Source organism: Haemaphysalis longicornis, unplaced genomic scaffold (genome assembly GCF_048455015.1).
Source record: "Haemaphysalis longicornis isolate Haplotype H1 unplaced genomic scaffold, Haemaphysalis longicornis Haplotype H1 scaffold_4, whole genome shotgun sequence".
NCBI lineage: Eukaryota > Metazoa > Arthropoda > Arachnida > Ixodida > Ixodidae > Haemaphysalis > Haemaphysalis longicornis.
The window spans coordinates 223,665,439-223,684,554 of NW_027526361.1; the positions used below are offsets into that span (position 1 = coordinate 223,665,439).

A 19,116-nucleotide genomic window follows, 5' to 3' on the forward strand; every position below is an offset into this window, starting at 1 on the left:
GTTGCTCGAAAAAAAAAAACTATCTTAGGTCACTGGAGAGATCAAAGGTCACGTGAGATCTATGCGGGTTTTTTCCCTATACAGTGTGGCGATGAATGTGTTTTTGTTCTGAAGGTCTTGCTCCACGACAAAGAGAATATAAATTTTTCAAAAACCACACGTGCCTTTTTTTTATCGGCCTCTGTGTAGTGTTAGACCTGGATTCCTGCTGTACCCTCCCTTTTCACCTTCTTTCTTGTTCTGTTGGGTTCACCCCGCTTGTAAAGATGGCGCCCTTAACCAATAAGGTTGTTTGGTTGCTAGTAAGCGCACGTGCTTGTCTCTTCGACTATGCCGTCTGATACCCCGTTTCTCAATCCTGCCATGAAGTAACCCAGACCTGTTTCAGCGCTTTTCATCTAAAAGAAACAGATTAGAATGTTTTAATAAATAAATAAATACCTAAACAAAATTATGTTTTCACACCACGGTAACGATAGGTTAGATAAACTACCATTCCCAAAGCGGTCGGCTACCTATTTAGAGCAGGAAACCGACTGCCTGGGCGAGTGACAAGAGTGCCTTAATAGCGGGCAAAAAGAGTCCAGGAAGAGATGGCACAATGCAGGAGGTGCGCTAAGTCACAAAAGCGGCGACAAGCGACACAAAAATGGTCACGGAGTGGACGGGTGCTCCTCTTTCCGGCCAGCCGCCCAAAGCAGGAGGCAGGATGCTAGCGACAAAACGGCGAGTAGGCAGGGGCTCGTTTTGGCGCCGGAGCGCTGTCCAGTGGGCAACGATGCGGAGAACGCAGCGATGGCGGAAGGCACCGCTCCCGGTTCCAACACTCCTGCTGCTACTTGGGCTGTTGCTGACTCTCGTGTTCGCGTCGACACTTTGGATCTGGAACAACAGCGCTGGTCTCAAGCCCCTCCTGGAGAGGCGGCTCAACAGGATACCACTGGAAATGTACGGAATCTTACCCTTGGAGCAGGAGCCTTCGGTCTGGTAAGTCAGGATCCTGCACGAACAAACGTTTTCTCAAACGTAGTTTGAGTATATTTATCTAGCGGTGACGTCAATGTAAGGATGAGAGATATCGGTTTCCGGAGTAATTTTTACTCGCAACAACAAATATGTTCTTAAACCCACTCTGGATATCCCGCATGCACCTTGCCATGTGGCAATAGTGCCGTAATTAAGGCGCGTAGTTTTGCGAATGTATAATCTTTCATCTGTGTCTTTTTAGAGAGTGTTCCTAGTATGAAAAGCACGTCATGTTTTATTAAAACTGTACCTCAAAGCGATATCTCGCCGGAGGCATGGTCACCACCCAGCATCCGAGCATACGCTGCCACACATCATTAACGAATAGCCTGTTGTCTAAACTTCCGTAACACTTCAGACAAAATTACCAGATAAAATGGCCTTTCCGGCGGTAACCAAATACCAGCGCTTATTCCTGCACTTAAAGGAGCCATGAGGAGAATGTACAACTTCGTTTAAGTTGATAGAACTAGGATTCACTATCTCACTCAGCTCCATTACAGCCACAAAAGATGTATTTTTAACGAAAAAAAAAGCAAGAAGTATTTAATAACTTTCAAATTTTGCTCCACAGTGACGTGTTATGAGCAAGAATGACGTCATACGGGCCAACAATAAAACGATTTTCAGTGCGTTAACTGCACGTTAGCATTCAAGTGATGCGTTCGAATGAAACTAGAGGCTCCATTACAGACGTCCAGTCATGTGTCGTCGCGACAGGTCAGCTAGGCAGCCGCCAATCGCACAAACAAGGTTCCCTGACGTCATAGAAAAGTTGCGGGAAAGTGGCTAGGGGGTCGCGACTGCTTCACACGTTTTCTTTAATATGCCCGTTATTTTTTCGAAGCTTGCGATGATATTGGTATCATTGTTATGGGGACTAAGCAGTGTTTCTAATAAACCCAACTTGTATTTTGTCTTCATGGCTCCTTTAAGTCGGCCGGCATAATCTCGTATGTGTTCCGAGTGGGATATGTTTGATGACATCGCGTATGCGCCGTCTGCGTTGGAGCATTTTCACTCAGCGTTAACTACAGCTCTACGGTTGTTGCGCCGTCCATTATTTTTGTCGACCTTTGAGCCGGCGTTGGTAGTGCTGTCCGGGTAACAAATGGTGGAATATTTTGGCTTGAGAACTGAGGACTTCTAAACCGTCATTAACGCTTTATGGCTTTCATGTGCCAGCGACACCAATGGAGCGCCTCCCTGGGCGTATACACACCTTTTCGTCTGCCTATAGTTTATAGGTCCTCGCCAGAAAGATTTGAGCAGATAAAGATATTTGTGTATGCGTGTGTATCCGTGAGTGGCGCATGTGTTTGTTCCATCCCCATCTAAACGGATAATTAATGATACACAGTCTTAACGCCACCAAACAGGTCATCTCTCTGATGTTACGGCATGCTGCGTTGGGTGGCGGTCGACAATGACATATGCATGCATCCATACATGCCTATCTGGGAAACCAAGCAGTCTATGACGCTAAACCAATGAGAAATGCAGTAGTATAACTCTTTTCCTAATTAAGACAAGCATTCTTGTAAATGTCACAAAACAAAATGAAGAAAATCGCGCGCAAAGTTCGAATAAAAGTCGGAACAATACTTTTAATCGACAAGAATCACCGTCATAGACAACGCAACAAAACAGAGAAAAAAAGTAGGATTATCTGATGTTGACTCCTAAATGTGTGCGTGCACGCTCAATCTCGATCATTTGCATCACAGAGAAACTTCACGTGCATCTTGCTTATCTTTGTCATTGTCAATTCATTCGTGCGGTAATATTAAGTTCAGAGCACTTTATGCGCTCGCCTTGTCGTCTTAGCTCGCTAACGGTCGATGCGACTGCCGGAATCAGGCGGCGCAGCGAGATAGCGGGCCCCAAGTAGAGCTTTCTGCACCCGCGTCAGGGAGTCACGCTGAGGCTTCGAAAACCATGCGGTTTAAATAGTCATAACCGTTCGAATCTCGCGAACCACTGGCGCTCGTCATACATTCCCCTTTATTTAGCGCAAAAAAAAACTTCAGCTACATTTCACGCAAAATCTGTGTATATAACCGGCAGCCCCCGCGTTCATTTAGTGAGGAACGCTCGTTTGGTTGGTCTTGGTCACGCAAGATAGAAATGGCGCGTTCGAAATGCCGCAGAAAAGCTCCAGCCGCGCAATAACAAAATGGCGCGTTAAAAATGCCGCAGAACAGCTCCAGCATACGAAATTAAAGCAAGCGCCAAAAGTAAAAAACTCCCGCTGACGCTGCCCAGGCAGGGGACGCGCGAGCACTGCAAAGGAGGGAAATTTGAAATGCATTGGGTAGCAGCAGCGTGCGGATAACGGTGGTGGAGCCCGTTATGGCGAATCCTTGCTCTGCACTTCCGACAGCTTTCACATTGAGTAGAACGGCTTCGAAAAATTTTTCTTCTTTGCGCCGTATCGAAGAGCGACTTCAATGCTCTCCTCATCTCTTTCGGACTCCACAGGCTTGCTTTGTCTCCCTCTGTATACTGGTTGCCCTCTGGGTGTATCGTCTTTTTCTCACATCAGTGCGGCGCCCATTCTCTCACTCCCCGTCGCTGATCTGTCGGCCGTGCACATGAATGCACAGACACCCGAGCACCGAGCCACCAACAAGGGCTATCCGCCGACGGTGGTTCTTGTCCGTCCGTCTACGCGTTGTATCGCCGCGAAAATATTTTCGTCTCTAATTTCACGCAAATGCTCTGCGGCACTCTAGTTAATGTACAGGCTTTGTCAAAATTTAGTGGGCCACGGTGACCGTGGCCGGAGCAGGGGCGCAGCCGAGCAGGGGCGCTTCTCTTGCCGCTGTCGGCTGGTTACGAGGCTAAAGAGAGTGAGGGGAACTTTCGCGCTTCCTTTCGTTGTACGGCTGCCGCGATAAGTGCAGCAGGGCCCGTTTCTCAGAGTAGGCGCACTTCGCTTCAGCGCAGGAACTTTGCGCAGCACTTGTCGCGCCGGACACACCACAAAAGCAAGAGCAAAAGTTCCCCTCGCTCTCTTTAGCCGCGCAACCAGGCGACTACGGCAAGCACAGCGCCCCTGCTCGGCCTCGCGCCTGCTCCGGCCATGGTCGCCGTGGCCCACAAAATTTTGACAAAGACTGTACATATGTTGGGAAATATTACACTACAATTGGCCGCTAGTATTACTTTACTTTTACACCGAGCGTCAAGTGCTTGTCATAATTATTTCACAGTGAAGTTGCAAACTCTGTGGTGTTACCTCCTCCGTTCAAGACATGGCCGTCTACGCAGGGGAGTATGGTTACACGAAAAGGGTTTGACTCTTGCTTTACCGAAACTATTCAGAAACGAATTGAACAAAATCACTCGCTAGAACTGCTCTAACAATACGCCGAGTTTCATCTATTTTCTATTAATACGTAGTTCCCGGTGAAGTAGTAAATATTAGAATTCTCATATGCTGTCTATGGGAGGGAAACGGACCGCCCGATGTTTGTCCTCTAAAATAAAGCTCTATTCCTTCCAAGTTTTATTCAGGTAATTAATCAGTAAGTATTCATCAATCGCAAATTAAAAACAAGCATGTTTCGTTTCGCGCACACAAGCCTAGATTGGAGTAAAACCACGGAGTAAGAACAAGATATGAGGGGAAACGAGGCTTCCTAGGACGGCCAGATAACGTCACAACCGCTTGGCCTAGGTTGCAGAGCTTGACAAATCTTCTTTGCCCGCGTTGGTTTTCATTGTGACATTGTTGGGTTCCTCACCTGCAGCCGTCGCAATCGGTCCATTCTCCTCCGATATATATATATATATATATATATTCTTGTTCCGTGGGTAAAACGCACCCCAGTTTTCACACGCTTCTCACGCGCCAGGCTTACCTATGTCGCGAAAATATTGGTTAGATACTCTAAATAAAACTAAAAGCATTTGTGCACATTATTATAAAAATTATCATCATCATCGTCATCACCACCACCACCACCACCACCATTATTCGAAAAACCCTTTCCGCATTCACCTTGCATAGCATGTTAGGCATTCTTGCTCGACAGACATCACCAGTTGCAATTTAAACCGCCTTATCTCTCCCTCCCTCTCTCTATCTTCCTCTCACTCTCAACGTGTGCGATGACTAAGAAGATTACGCATACCCGGTTTGAGAAGAGAAGGGCTATGTATTACCGCATCCAGGGCTCGCTTACGCCGCCTGGCCGAGCCAACGCCCACCCCGGAGGACCTGATCAGCAGTGCCAAGTTCGCGCTGGGAGGCCGCTTTCAGGGCTTCAACAGCACCGTGGCTCTCTACAACCACATCCAGCTGGCCACACGGGAACTGGGCCGCTTCTTGACCTTCCATCTTCGCGCGGCCGTGGCCACCGAGGCGCCGAAGATAGTTACCCGAAGCGTGGCCGCCATATCAGTGGCCATTCGGGAACGCTTGCGCCATCTGGCAACGGAAGTTGCAACCATGGCCCACGAGACTGGCTTGCTGAAACGGAAGCGTGAGGCTCTGTTCAAGCTGAAAAACATGGTTTGTATAAAGCATTGTGCTTTTGCGATTAATGTCACGCCTTTCGTGCGTCCCTGTGATACTACGGGGCCATTAATCCGTTTCCTCCCGCTTTGCATGACTCACCACTAATCTTGAAAAAACTATTTAACACTGTCGTATGGTGGTTTTCGTTTTGCTTTCTGGAGTGCCTGTTTTGGGCAATCCGAATTGTAGGGAATATTCGCGTAGCTAACATCCGCAAAAAAGCCTATTTGCAGGTTTCCTCAATTCGGCAATTTTGAGCTGAATTTGTAACACGGCGTGACCTACGATGGTTCTTCTTTCGCGTCGTTTTGGTTTTCACGAGAACGTAAGTTGGTGTACATTGTTCAGAAACGTTCTTAAGGCTGAACATCTTTCGTCTGTGTGACTTGATTCAATGGGAATAACACAGTGGTAGCGAGTATTCTAAAAATGTACAAGCCATCGGAGAGTATTCCTCCCTGTATCGACATTCTCTCTTTTTTATGTGGGCATCTGTGGGTAGTAACATCCATTACTGTATTGGTTTGTGATCTGGTATGCCATGCATCACCTCCGAACTGACTGCGTCGTCGGAGATCGTATTATTAACAACAGATAAATTAGATTTATTGTTAATTTCTTGAGGGTGCGTATGGTAGGGAAACAATCTTTTTTAAATAAACAAGAGACTACCGAGTAACGCCACTGCACCTGACGTAATCTGAAGTTTCCATGTGAAGAGTATGGCTTGATATTACGATAGGATAGATATCGTGGTTAAAGTAAACCTTTTGGAGTATACAAACTGTGATACTGCTTACAATTAGTCGTTATTTCTATTGTGTTTCGCCAGTATTTGGGGGCCACACATTGTATTTCCATAAAAAGGAATTTTTATGGTTAAGCGTACACAACACTGCTTCAGCGTCGTAGACATATGGTATACGGACGTAGCACGCATTAGGAACTCCACGAATCCCCGAAGAGAATTTCTCTCTTGGCGGAAGGTAGCATAACCGACAACAAATACATTGTTATTTCAAATAAAACGGAAGGCATGTTTCATTAAGATATTGCTTTAGGAGGAACCCCTCAGCTCAGAAACATTGCGAACAGTACTCCTGGCGTTCAAGTTATAACTGAAGAGCGTATAGCCGTTCCGGAATAAGAGTAGCAATAAAATCACTGCAATCACTTTCTATTTGTCCTACTTGTTTTTTTTTTTTTCGTTGTGGCTGCACATGTTGCGTAAAGGCCTGAGTTGCTTTTTTTCTGGTTGGCGTAGTTTTACACTTCAGAAAAAGAGATTCAAACTGATGGAATGGGTTTGTCGTCATGAGCGAAGCCTCCGAGGCTGGGCGCCGTTCCTACTCTCACAGCTCCATGATAGAAACTGGCTCAGACTTTTGTATGTGTGTGCCGTCAGCAAGCCTCAGAAACCCCAACAAAGCGGAAAGATTACTGAAATTAGCGCGATATATTCGTATCTATTACCTCCGCCTACCTCCAGCAATTTCTTTTTTTCTCGATGCTTTCATCCCCTCCAGGCATGCGACGCACGATTACTGCATCCTAAGGACTGGTAAAGTGCCCTGTAATTTGTTCAGTGGTTTAGTGCGCAGCCCTTAAGCGTCCGCCACTGCGGTTTGGCGGCTTTGTCGTCGTCGTAACCGAGCGAAGGAAACACCGAAGACCGAAAGAAAACGCTGGAAAAAAGTGTGGCAAAAGTGGGAGAGGGAGCACAGTATGCCGAGGCCGCGCCACAGAAGCCCAGCACGCGCTGCGTGATGCATGTACACAGTACCTTCGGCGTCTTCCCTGTTGCTACCTTCTTTCTTAGTAAAGTAGCTCTATCTCTCCTCCTAGTTTTGTGGCTCATCCAAACCACGTGACATTTGCGCGAGAAGTTGAAACACAATTTGCAACAACATGCTCGGCGGCGGTGCCGTGCTGAGAGATAACGGCACAGAAGCGCGTGCCGCAGTGCGTTCGCGCACGTGTCCTATTCAGTGGTAAAATGCCAGTGCTAATCAACGAGCCTCCTGTTCCCAGCGCTGACTGTTTTGAGACGGCAGAATTGCTAGAGATAACCACCTAAACCTGTTCCTTATGCGCCTCTCATGTGACACCACGTTATCCACGACGGGTTGTTGCTGGCAGTGCACGCTCGCTTCCGGAGACGCAGCAGATATGCGCCGTGACCGAGAACACTGCAATTCGCGCTGCGCACAAATTCCGTATTAGGGAGTATAGCAATCGTCAGCCATTCTTTTTCTCTAACAGGTGCAGTAATTTAAACGGGGCAAGAGTATAAAAAATGTAAGGAGAGAAAGTCACGTGCGCAGGTTCGGCGCTCCATCGAGCGCAACCAGAACGAGGGCAACTGTTCTCAGGCCCTGATTTGCCGACTGCACAACCCGTACGGCTTCTCTTCCGCCATTCACGATGTCCTCTGGTGCCTGGCACGCGGACTAGCCTTGGGCCGACCCGTGCTGGTCGACTCGGAGCCCTGGCACTACGCGCCGTCCGGCTGGCAGCGGGCATTTCTGCCGCTCAGCTTCGCCTGCCCTGAAGCCACGGGCAGGTCGGCATCACACTCGACATGGCCCGGAGAAAACTGTGAGTCGGCGTGTTCGTGTACTTCTCCACGATCCTCCTGTGTAACTGAGTCGCACTGAGCAATAAACCCACGAACTCCTGATTCTGTCAACCCCGAGGTACGATGAGTATAGAGTATATACTGACGGAAGTGCTTGTCTGCCCACCGCTTCGGGTCAGGCAAGCGTTCGTGAGTCCACCAACCTCCATGTTCACGCATGACATTAAGTAAAACGCAACTCTTTCCTGTAAAAGGTAATGCTTTAGGGCAAGTTTAAAGAACGAACGGGTGTGTGACACCACCATTTTGTATGGCAGGTCTTACGGCAGCCACAGTGGCTGGAGCTTCAATTACTAATAAGCAGAGAACGCTGTTGAAGGGCAGGAGCTTATTGATGGGCTTTTGGGTATTTAGAGATGCGCATGCACACTTCGACCACTGGATGGGGGTAGTGGGTCTCGTGCTCATGCTAGCTAGCACAGGAGCTGAAAGTGACAAAATACACCATTCCAGGCATACCAATACTTCATCGTCAAATGCAATGTGTTGCTGCAAGCGCAGTGTCACCGAACCGAGCAGCTCTACTTGAGATCCCTCGAGACGTGGGCGAAGCGCTGGTGGACCTGCACAGCGACCCGTACGGGTGGTGGTTCGGCCAGCTCATGGCCTACATCATGCGCCCCTCCGAAGAGCTCACGGAGCTCGTCGCCGAGACAAAGAGGAAGCTATCCTTTCGGTCTCCAATAGTAGGGTTAGTCAACTTTATTCCCGTATTAATTAATTAATTTATTTATTTAGGTACTTTGCTAACTTTAATTACTTATAATTAACTACTGCCACCCAACTCTTTGTCGCGAAAGCAGAAGTGGTGCATACTTGCATACTTGCAGTGATGTAACGCTGCAAAAAACATTGCAACACTGCATTTTAATCTGACTTTTATTTTACTAATTTTTTCGCCATTTTTGAAAATGTATTCTGAAAAAAAGATGCTACTAATACCTGAATAGAAGTTAATCATTGCTTTTTAGTGTCTTATTAGAGGGGTTTGCTTTCGGTAAAATTTAAATGCTATGGGTGGGCAGGCTTGGGGATGACACGGCGAAGTTTTGTATGCACCCAGCGTCTTTCTCTCGCCCCCGATACCTGCTTGGCGTATACGCAGCTTATTAATTTGACCTTAGACTTCACCCCAGCTATGCTTGGATTAGGCTCTCGCCGCAGCTGCCACTTCCAAGCCGATCTCTTGTGTTTGTACTGAAAGGATGATAATTACAGGAGTCTGCTGTTCCGCGCCGGAGAATTTAATACGACCGAAAATTGATTCCCCGATCTGAGTGTCAAAATTGTAAGTGTGAGCTTTAAACGCCGAATGTCCGAACCTACGCTTGCGTTGAGCTGAAAGTAGTTTTACACTTTAAACCTTTTAAACTTTCATTTTATCTAGACGGGTGTGTTTTTTCTCCTTTTATCTATACGGCTGGCTAAATTATTGTTTTGAGAGCCGTAATCCGGGCCGCCATGCTGCAGCCTCTTCATTAAGAGACGGCCGACCTGCAGTTGACTCTTAGGCTGCCACTAGAAGGCAGGGAAAGCTCCAGGACTTTTTTGGTCATTTCATAAGCGCTGTCTTTTAAACACGACTCAACAGGAATGCTGGGACAGGAATATCAACAATAACATATTAATTATACATAATGTACGTTTAAAACCCCAACTGCTCGGGGCGAATGGTGTTCTGTGAAAGGTGCGCTTATTTTCTCAAGTTTGTCTGAAGCGTGAAAAAGTACTACTCTAACTGTCGCTCTCACGCTGGAAGAAGGCTGTTGGCCAAAGGCATCTAGGTGACCACTGCAGCAGCCATGAAACTTAAGTTTTAAGTATCCAGTAGCATAAGCGTGCGGGGCATGCTTCACTTATTTGTTGTCCATGAGCGCTAAACTACATGACAACAAACCTATTTTGTTGGCACACTGGTGCTGCATTCCCCGTCTCGTAAGCGCTGGTGCTATTGACGGAAGTCTTTCTATAATAGTATCAGTACTTTAATCCAAATTGATGTCCTAGTGGTTATACTGGTGAACGTTCCTTTGTGAACAAATAATTGTCTATCAAAACTTGACATCACGTGGCTAAAACCGATTGCAGGTCGAACGAAATGTCACCTTACTGAAGAAGACTCTTTCTCTATACATTGCATTTAGAACCTGAACTTAAGGCTGGTGGGTATCATATAACGCTGCATAGGAGTTTTTCAGCCTTAAAACAGTGCATTAAAATGTAAAACTAGCTATGGTTAATGCTTACGTCTAAATGAATGTATGAAAAAGAAAGAGCATCTTGCCTAAGAATTAATTCCTACATTTGAATGGCACGAACACATTTTAGTCTCTATTTCTATTTTGCATGTTTATCCGCGTACCGTCATATACAGAACTATTCATGGAAACATCACATGGTAGCTTTTAAGTATGTGTACAATCTGCAGTGAAAACTCGAACAAGAGCACATAAAATGGTGGTGACAGCGTCAACTGAGCTAGTTGACTGCACAGAAACGCAACCACCCGGGAGCATATCTTTAGGCTGCCGCACATGAGCGCGAGAACGCGGGTGCAACCATCAAAGGATAACAACTATTCAAATACTCCAAAAGAATGCAGGGTAGCATGAATTATCGGCAATTGGGAAACTACCGATGTGTCTCGGCACTATCGATAGTTCGCATGGACTGTTGGTGCTCATGATCCCTAAATTCTATAATCCTACATTAGGTTCTAAAGCAAGGAAGCTAATAAATCGTCAGCCGGAACTGTGCCACTAACTTTGACGCCATCCCAAACCCAGTGTTATATATGCGCAGTGTTACCCATTTTAGTGTTTGGCCACAATGTCAACAAAAGGGGAGAAAAGGTAAATTCTCGATGATTCTTTAATCTAAGGAGCAGAGTGAACTGGGCGTCCTGTATTATATGCACCTCTTTCTGTCTCCTCGTGTTACCGCGCAGATATATAATGGATCAATACCAACTCGCCCAGTATAACTGAGCCGCGTCCTGTATTATATCAGTGTCCTCGTGTTATCGTGCAGTCATATTATGGGTAAATACCAACTGACCCAGTCCAACTGCGCCGCGTCCTGCATTATATGACCCGCTTTCTGTGTCCTCGTGTTATCACGCAGTTGTATTGTGGATCAATACCAACTCGCCCAGTTCACTGTATTCCTACCTGCACCGCGTCTTGTGTTATATGTGCCTCTTTCTGTGTCCTCATGATACCGCGTGGTTATTTTGTGGATTCTTTAATGTCATGCCATTCCGTTTTAGAATACGATCAAACGATAACGTGGGGCAGCTTACTAAGTTCAACAGCCTAAGACGAATGGCCAGGCCTAAATGGTTAGTACTATACAACTGCACCACTACTTATATTTCAGCTCATGCTCCGTCGGCATATATAGTCTTGCCTTGCGATTTTTTAAACCATTGACATTCCTCTGCTAATTACGTTGGCCCACATTTTTTGAACACGCAGCCTCCACATTCGTCGCACGGACAAAGAAAGCGAAGCATCCTTCCACGAGACGGAAGAGTACATGGAGCACGCTGAGGAATTCTTTGCGTCAACAGGCCCCCAGGTCCCAAGGAGGGTTTTCGTGGCAACCGATGAACCAGCTGTCTTTAGGGAACTGAGAGACAGGTATGACACATATTGTTCCGTTTATCTACAACAGCCAGCAGAAACTGCATCATCTCTGCTGTTCTGACACGGTGCCACAACTGCGGGTGCATTGAAGGCCGAAAACCGATTCCTGGCACTAGCAGCAGCGTGTCGTGACCAATTCTCTCCAGTGTGGTCTAATGGTTGAACGAATGCCAGGGGTTAGATCATAAGCGCTACCTCAGACACTGACGAACACTTCACGCGGAATTGCCAATGTGCTGTTGTTGTTGATAAACTTTACTTAGACAAAGAATGCCGAATGTCCGGGGTTCTGGGATCAGATCAGAGAAAAAAACCTGAAAAAAGCTAGCTATGCAGATGGGAGCACCTGAAGAATGTTGGCCACAAAAGCTCGCCTCCGTTCCGCCGGTAGGCTCCCTACGGTGGCGCCAGCATGTCTTGAAAGAGAACTCAGAGGGGGAGAAAGGGATTTGGGATGAGTTAGACGTGATGGGTGCGAACCATAACAGTCCCAAAGAACATGCGCTGTGTTGGGAAAGGTGTATAACTGGGAGCACCACGCACGGCTGCGACGGCCTTTTAGACGACATTGTATGTGTGGGGTAGGAAGATTGTGCGGTTGCACTTGCCTGATGAGACAACCATCTGCGTCGGGGTAACGGTTGAGAGAGAAGGAAGAGTCTGCTTATCTCTGATTAACTCTCGCAAAGCCTGATGGCGAAATAGACGGTCATGCCATTCCTGCGTGGGCGTGTGGATAGACATTTGCCAGGGCGTCTCCGACTCTTCAGTTTCGGACGAAGCCCGGGAGAGCTGATGGGCCAGCTCCTTCTGTGTAATTATCTTGTGTACTTAACTTTTTTACATTTGTTTTCGATTTGAAATCCGTATATCCAATTTCAACCTATTTAATTTACCCGCTATACTTTGGTGGTACAGGAACGGTCTCTGTGCTCGTTGCCCGAAACACCTCGTTGCCCGAAAGCTCGTTGCCCGAAACACCTGCGCGGCCAGGAACCCCGTCCAGCACGTAGCTAGTACCAGCGTATTTGGCCAGATGAGTGTGGAGTGCACGCAGGCGTATCAAGGGGAAGCAAGGGCTGCTTGAACAAGCAGCGAGCATCCTGACTGCCTCTAAGGATCACGTGGTTACCAGGAGTGATTAAGGATAAGACTGCGTCGGCGATTGCCTGCGCCTCGAGAAACAGGGTAGAGGAACCCCCGAGTACCCTTTCTGCAAGGGTGACTGGGCAGGAGGAGCGGCTACTGTGGCCCCGCGGCGCCCTGGGCGGAGGAGGAATTGGTGTACGTCACTGTTTCTAGATCAGCATTGCCGTAGCGAGGAGTGCATACTCGAGCTTGACCTCGTCCTGGGTGTGAGGTTGCGGATAAGTTGATTGGAATGGTGGAAACTGCTATGCGAGGGAGAGGATACCAAGGGGATTTCCCCGTAATGTATTGGCTGTAATGGAAGAAAGATACACCCTAATTAAGTAAGGAGAAAAAAGAAAGGCCCCGCCAAATCAGCTGGCGAGGAGTGTTTTGTGCCACCTCATGAGGATCAATTTTATCTGACAGGGATGCGAATGGCTAAGCCTTCTCTAACATAGCCAAAGGGGGGAAACTAAGGACTCCTAGAGCCAGACAGATGGCTGGCTGGAGGAGGCACTTAAGTTAAGACCTGTGCGATGACGTTCTAATCATCCTCCAATAGAGGCCGAGGACGCGCAGCCAGGACTTACCGAGAAGAGAGGTGGCATCAATCATGAGTTCTACTTGAGAATGCTGGTCGTTAGCTTTAGCCCGGACACGTTCGTCAGACACCATGAGACACTCAGAATCATGTGGAGGTGACGTAAGACCAACGTTTGACCCAACGTTACGCACGACAGCATCAATGCCCGCATGAAGGGTGTCGGAGATTACAGCTGCGCTTCCATAAAACATCTAAGTATGATAATGTCTGTGTGGAGTCCAAAGGAGAGATTCGAAGGAGAATAAAGCAGACGAGACAGGGAGCCAAGTCGTCATCATTACCATCATCAGACTGCTCAAGTCCATGCTGGGCTTCCCTAAACCTTCTAAGTATTATATCGCCGCTGTAGAGTTCAAAGGAGAGATTGGGAATAGAATGAAGCAGACGAGGCAGGGAGCCAAGTCGTCATCATCATCATCAGCAGCATCATCCGCCTGTTCAGGTCCACTGCAGGACAAAGGCCTATCACACTGACCCCCAACCGCTCCTGTCCTGCGCTACACGAGTCCACAGTTTACCTCCGAAGTTCACTATTTCATTCTTGTACCGTGTTATTGGCTTTCTCCTTCTTCTATACCCATCACTTGAATCCATTCTTACTATAATTGTCCACCGGTTGTCAGTTCGTCTCACTACCAGCCCAAGTTTTGTTCTTTATTTGAACAATGATATCGGGTACACTACTTTGTTCTCTGATCCGGGGAGCTCGTGTCCTCTCCCTGCATTATTCGTTCCAATGCCCCCTGAGCCTACTAAGTTTCCTTTCTAGTTGTTTAGTGGGGCGCCAAGTTTCAGCTCCGTCTGTCGTCACCGGCGGTATGCACTGGTTCTAGAGTTTTTTTTTGAGTGACACAGGTAGCTTACTTTTCATTATTTCGGAATGCTTGCCGAGTACTCCCCGGTCCATACCCATTCTGCGCCGCTTTTCTCTTTCGTGGTTGGATTCCCCAATAACCATCTGTCGGAAATAGTTATATTAGATGCGACGCTGAGAGGAGCATCTCTTGCCGGCGGCCCTGTCCTGCGTCCGTCGTCGTCGTCGTCCGTGTCCGCACAGCTGCGTCTCTCCTCCGCTCACCCCCTCTCCTCTCGCCGTGATAGCGCGCCCTCTCTCCCAACATCTGTGGCGCGCGCAGTGCGGCGCGCTCTCTCACTTCCGCCGGTGAGCGGCGATGCGTGCGGCGCAAGCACGCTGTGCGCATGTGCATCGTCCTCTCTCTCTGCGGTCTCCTCTCCTTCGGGCGCGCTGCGCATACAAGTGGAGTGCCGCGCTCCGGCCGGTCTCTCAGTCGACGGTCGTCCGCGCTGCGCTTGCTCTCTCTCTCTCTCTCTCCCTCTCTCTCGCATTACCCGACGATTGTTCACGCAATTCGAGTAATCGACCCAACGGAAACGCACAATGGAACCCCCTTCAGCGTCGCATCACACCAGGGTTCCCGCGAGGGGAGGTGGGCGTAATTTTTTTCTGTTACTTCTTGTAACGTTTCATTTTTTAAGCTAAAGAAGATGTTCTTAGCATACTGATTCCTTATTACCTTAGATATATTCATATTTATTTTATCCCCATGGTAGTGCTTTCTGAACGCAGTGCCTCAAACATTGTTTCCATGTGTTCCGCAGTCTCACTCAGCAAGACTATGTCGTCCACAAACCTGAGATGGCTCAAGTATTCCCCGTTTATCCTGAATCCTGTTTTTCTAGTCAATATTTCCAAATACCCCCTCCACACACGATAGTTTTGGAGAGATGGGATCGGCCTGTCTTACTCCCTTTCCGATCGGAAATACATCGCTTTGCTTGGGGAGGGGGGGGGGGGGTATCCGGCCTGTGTGTTCCTTACATATGTCGTTTAGAAGTCTTATGTAGCTTTTCTCTATTCCGTGGTTTATAGTTATTTTAAAACGGCTGTGGTGAGCAGGGAATCAAACGTTTTCTCGTAATCTGTAAATGCCATGTAAAGGGGTTTAGTGTTCTCTGCGGAATTTTATATCACTTGGTTGACGACACACCTGTGATCCATCATTGAGTACCCTTTCCTAAACCCAGCCTGCTCTACTGGTTGATGGGAATCCAGGCTGTCACTTATGCAGACAAATACAACTTTGGTGAAACAGTTTGTAAACAACCTTTTTGTTTATTTATTCATTCCAATACCCTCAAGGCCGATAGGGAGTTACGGAGGGGGTGGGTAACAGTATTTTACAGTCCACAAAGACAAAAAGAGAATAAAAGACAAGGAAAAAAGAAAAAAGGACGAAGCAAAACGAACAAAAACAGAAATAAACTACAAAATGAACGGTTATGTCAAAAGCAAACAAGCAAAAAAAAGGTAACTGAAAACTAACACTGCAGATGGTTACAAAAAGTGCTTAGTAATGGCATTTTTGGGCAACGAAGGGTCTTGAATGGTTACGATGGAAGAGCGTAGGTAGTTCCATTCAGCACAGGTTCTGGGTAAAAAGGCAGCTGAAAATAATTTCGTAGAGCAAAAATGAATAGCAACCTTATGCTTGTGATCAATGCGTGATGAGTGGTATGATGGTTCTGAAATAAGGTATTGCCTCATTGATGAGTTCTGAAAGAACATCTAATAAAAAAGATTGAGTCGCGCCAATTTACTCCCCACAGTTAAATCTGGTAGTTCAAGGTTAGATTTCATTTGGGATAGGCTCGCAGTACGGGAGTAATTAGAACAAATAAAACGAGCTGAAAGGTTCTGGAGAGATTCTAGCGGGGTGATTAGGGTTGTCAGCCGAGTATCCCATATTGCGGAAGCGTACTCAAGTTTCGGGCGAATCAGTGACCGGTATAGTAGAATTTTGAGGGACAGCGGAGCATGAGAAAAGTTGCGGCGCAAGTAGCCCAGCGTTCGATTAGCATTATTACAGATGCAGGCAACGTGTGTCTGTCAAGATAGGTTATTAGTAATGTACACGCCTAGGTACTTATATGAAGAGACACGCTGAAGGGTAACTGCGTTAATGGTTTGATTGATTGATTGTAGGGTTTTACGCGCCGACGCAACGCAGGCGATGAGGCGCGCCGTAGTGGAGGGCTCCGGATTAATTTTGACCACCTGGGGATCTTTAACATGCGCCGAAATCTCGCACACACGGGCGTTTTTGCTTTTCGCCTCCATCAACTGCGTTAATGGTCTAAGTACACGCGGTAGAAATAGATCGCTGAGTTATTGTCATGCATATAGATTTGTTAGAGGTGAGAGTCATGAGCCATTTATGTGCAATAAATGGCTGAGGTTGAGGCAGTCTCGAGGTCAGCCTGTAGAGTGTGTTATCTGATTCGTTCGTTGTTTCGCGGTAAAGGACGCAATCCTGGGCAAATAGCCTTATAGAATTGTTGATACTGTCGGGGAGGTCGTTAACATGTATATCAGGAAAAATAAAGGGCCTAGAACGGAACCTTGCGGTACGCCAGATGTTACTTCAGAAAGAGATGGGTCACAGTCATTAGTTGTTACAAACTGAGTGCGATTATTCAAAAAACATTGAATTCATTTAAGTATGTTTAGGTCGATGTTTACCGCACCATATTTTAGAAGAAGTAATTGGTGAGGTACTGTGTCGAAAGCTTTTTGAAAGTCAAGAAAAAGGCAGTCTACAAGTCAACCGCGATCTAGAGCTGAAGCTATGCCATTGGTGAAATAACGAAGCTGGGTTTCACACGAGTAACGTTTTTGGAATCCGTGCTGGCAGGGAGGGAAGAAAGTGTTAGATTCCAGGAATGGGACAATATTTGAGTAAATGGTATCTTGTAATGCTTTACAAGAGGCACTGGTTAGGGAAATTGGCCTGTAATTCAGGGGAGACTCAGTGTTACGCGATTTGTGCGAACGGACCACGTTACCCACTTTGCAATCAAGCGGCAAACTAGAACACTGAATAGATTGCGAAAACATTAAGGACAAATGAAAATCACGGGAAATAAATTATACGTAAAAATATTACGGCACCGTGTGCATTCAGATACGTACAATACAAATTAGCAGTGGGTTACATTTACGACCATCCCTGGGTACTCCTGGCACTAATTTATGGTGTACAACCGCTTAGTTCTACCAAGTTGTGAAAAGATTGCGTCAGGTCATCAACACCCGTAAAAAAGAGAGTAGTATACGTGTATAATGTGGAAATAAAATGATTTTCGTAGAGTACTGTTATAAATCTGCTCCCAAGTCTTTCTAACGCAGACTAAAATGTAGTAGTGCAGTTTGGGCAGCTGCTGGTGGGCTGGATCCACCGGAACAATCCGAGCAACGGAATGGCTGTCGTGAAACAGGATAAGCACAAGAACACAAAGAATTTTAGAGGGGGCAAGAGAGCAGACTTTTATAGCAATGGATGCCACAGTATAAACGTAATTAGAAGTTTAATGACCGTTTTGGTCCATCTTACGGCGACAGGTTTAAGATCACTTGTCGTTTACCATAAATCACATACCATTGCACTTTTCTGTAGCTCCACAAAGTAGAAACTACAGGCGTATTTGATAGCCACGTCATAACTATTGTAATAGCCCCACAGTGTTTCAAATGCTACTGAACGGTGCTTTTTCCCTTTATCTTTATGTCCTCATAGAGCAAGCAATCATCGACTTTGTTCTTGCTCATGATCATAATTACCAGCTGATTTTTATGGGAAGTGCCGCTCGAACGAAAGGCCTATTCAACCGCAAACCTGTGATTTGAATCCGTCTCTTTCGCACGATATGGCTCCTTTTTCCTCTTCCACACTGTTTCGTGTGACCACGACTGCGACAACCTCTCATCTCATTACATTCCTTGTTTTAGCTCAGTGAAATTTTTATTCTAATAAAATCATTTTTAAAGCAAAGCTTTCTAACTCCACCAGCCAACGGTTCTTTCGTGGCGTGCGGGACAAGAAACTCCGAACGCGGCTGCGGAGGAAAGGGCGGTTTTCACTCACGGAGCAGAGGGTAGATGGCGCGGCGAATTTAGCCAGCGTTCCCCGCACGCTCGCGCCGGCGGCCGCATCGGCGCGACCCGGCTTTGTCGTCTGCTTTAGAGACAGCTGTTTTGAGCCTGTTTTGGCGCAGCTTCGCGTCCATTGTGCGCTTCCTTCGCATGGCTTGAATAAATTGTTTGACAGTACCTCCTGGGTAACTCAGACGCGATGGAAGTAAGTAATCGTGCGGCAAAGATACTTTGGAGATTGGTTTGCAAGGAACGAAAACAAAATGTAGATTCCACATACAGAAATCTGGCCGCTAAACAAACGCTACTATTTGTGCACTGCTTGCGACGAATGGTGCTCCTTTTTCTAAATTTGTGAATACAAATTCGGTGGTGTTGAACAGGTACTTCAAAAGGCGAAAGGAGCAACTGGTTCTGATAAACAGCGACTATTAGAGTTCCCTCAACTTTCTCGCCATTTTCAAACTTACTAACCTAACTAGTTTAAATCGGTATAAACGGGATCACTAAGCTCACATGCCGAATTGTTTCGGGGTCCGCGCTTATGTCGCGCGGTGATGTTGCCCCGAGCTAGCACATAAGAATGGCTACGTT

General features: G+C 46.9%; 1 protein-coding gene across 1 annotated transcript in view; it reads left to right on the forward strand.

The window, feature by feature from the left end:
* Nucleotides 1-641: 641 nt before the first annotated feature.
* The window catches only part of LOC144178085 (alpha-(1,6)-fucosyltransferase-like), a 33,527-nt gene continuing 15,052 nt past the window's right edge, over nucleotides 642-19,116 (forward strand). The window contains exons 1-5 of the mRNA XM_077705613.1: nucleotides 642-987; nucleotides 5,206-5,545; nucleotides 7,876-8,149; nucleotides 8,691-8,880; nucleotides 11,666-11,830. Of these exons, the coding sequence (XP_077561739.1) occupies nucleotides 650-987; nucleotides 5,206-5,545; nucleotides 7,876-8,149; nucleotides 8,691-8,880; nucleotides 11,666-11,830 (1,307 nt within the window). The 5' untranslated portion in view covers nucleotides 642-649. The remainder of the gene's footprint in view (nucleotides 988-5,205; nucleotides 5,546-7,875; nucleotides 8,150-8,690; nucleotides 8,881-11,665; nucleotides 11,831-19,116) is intronic.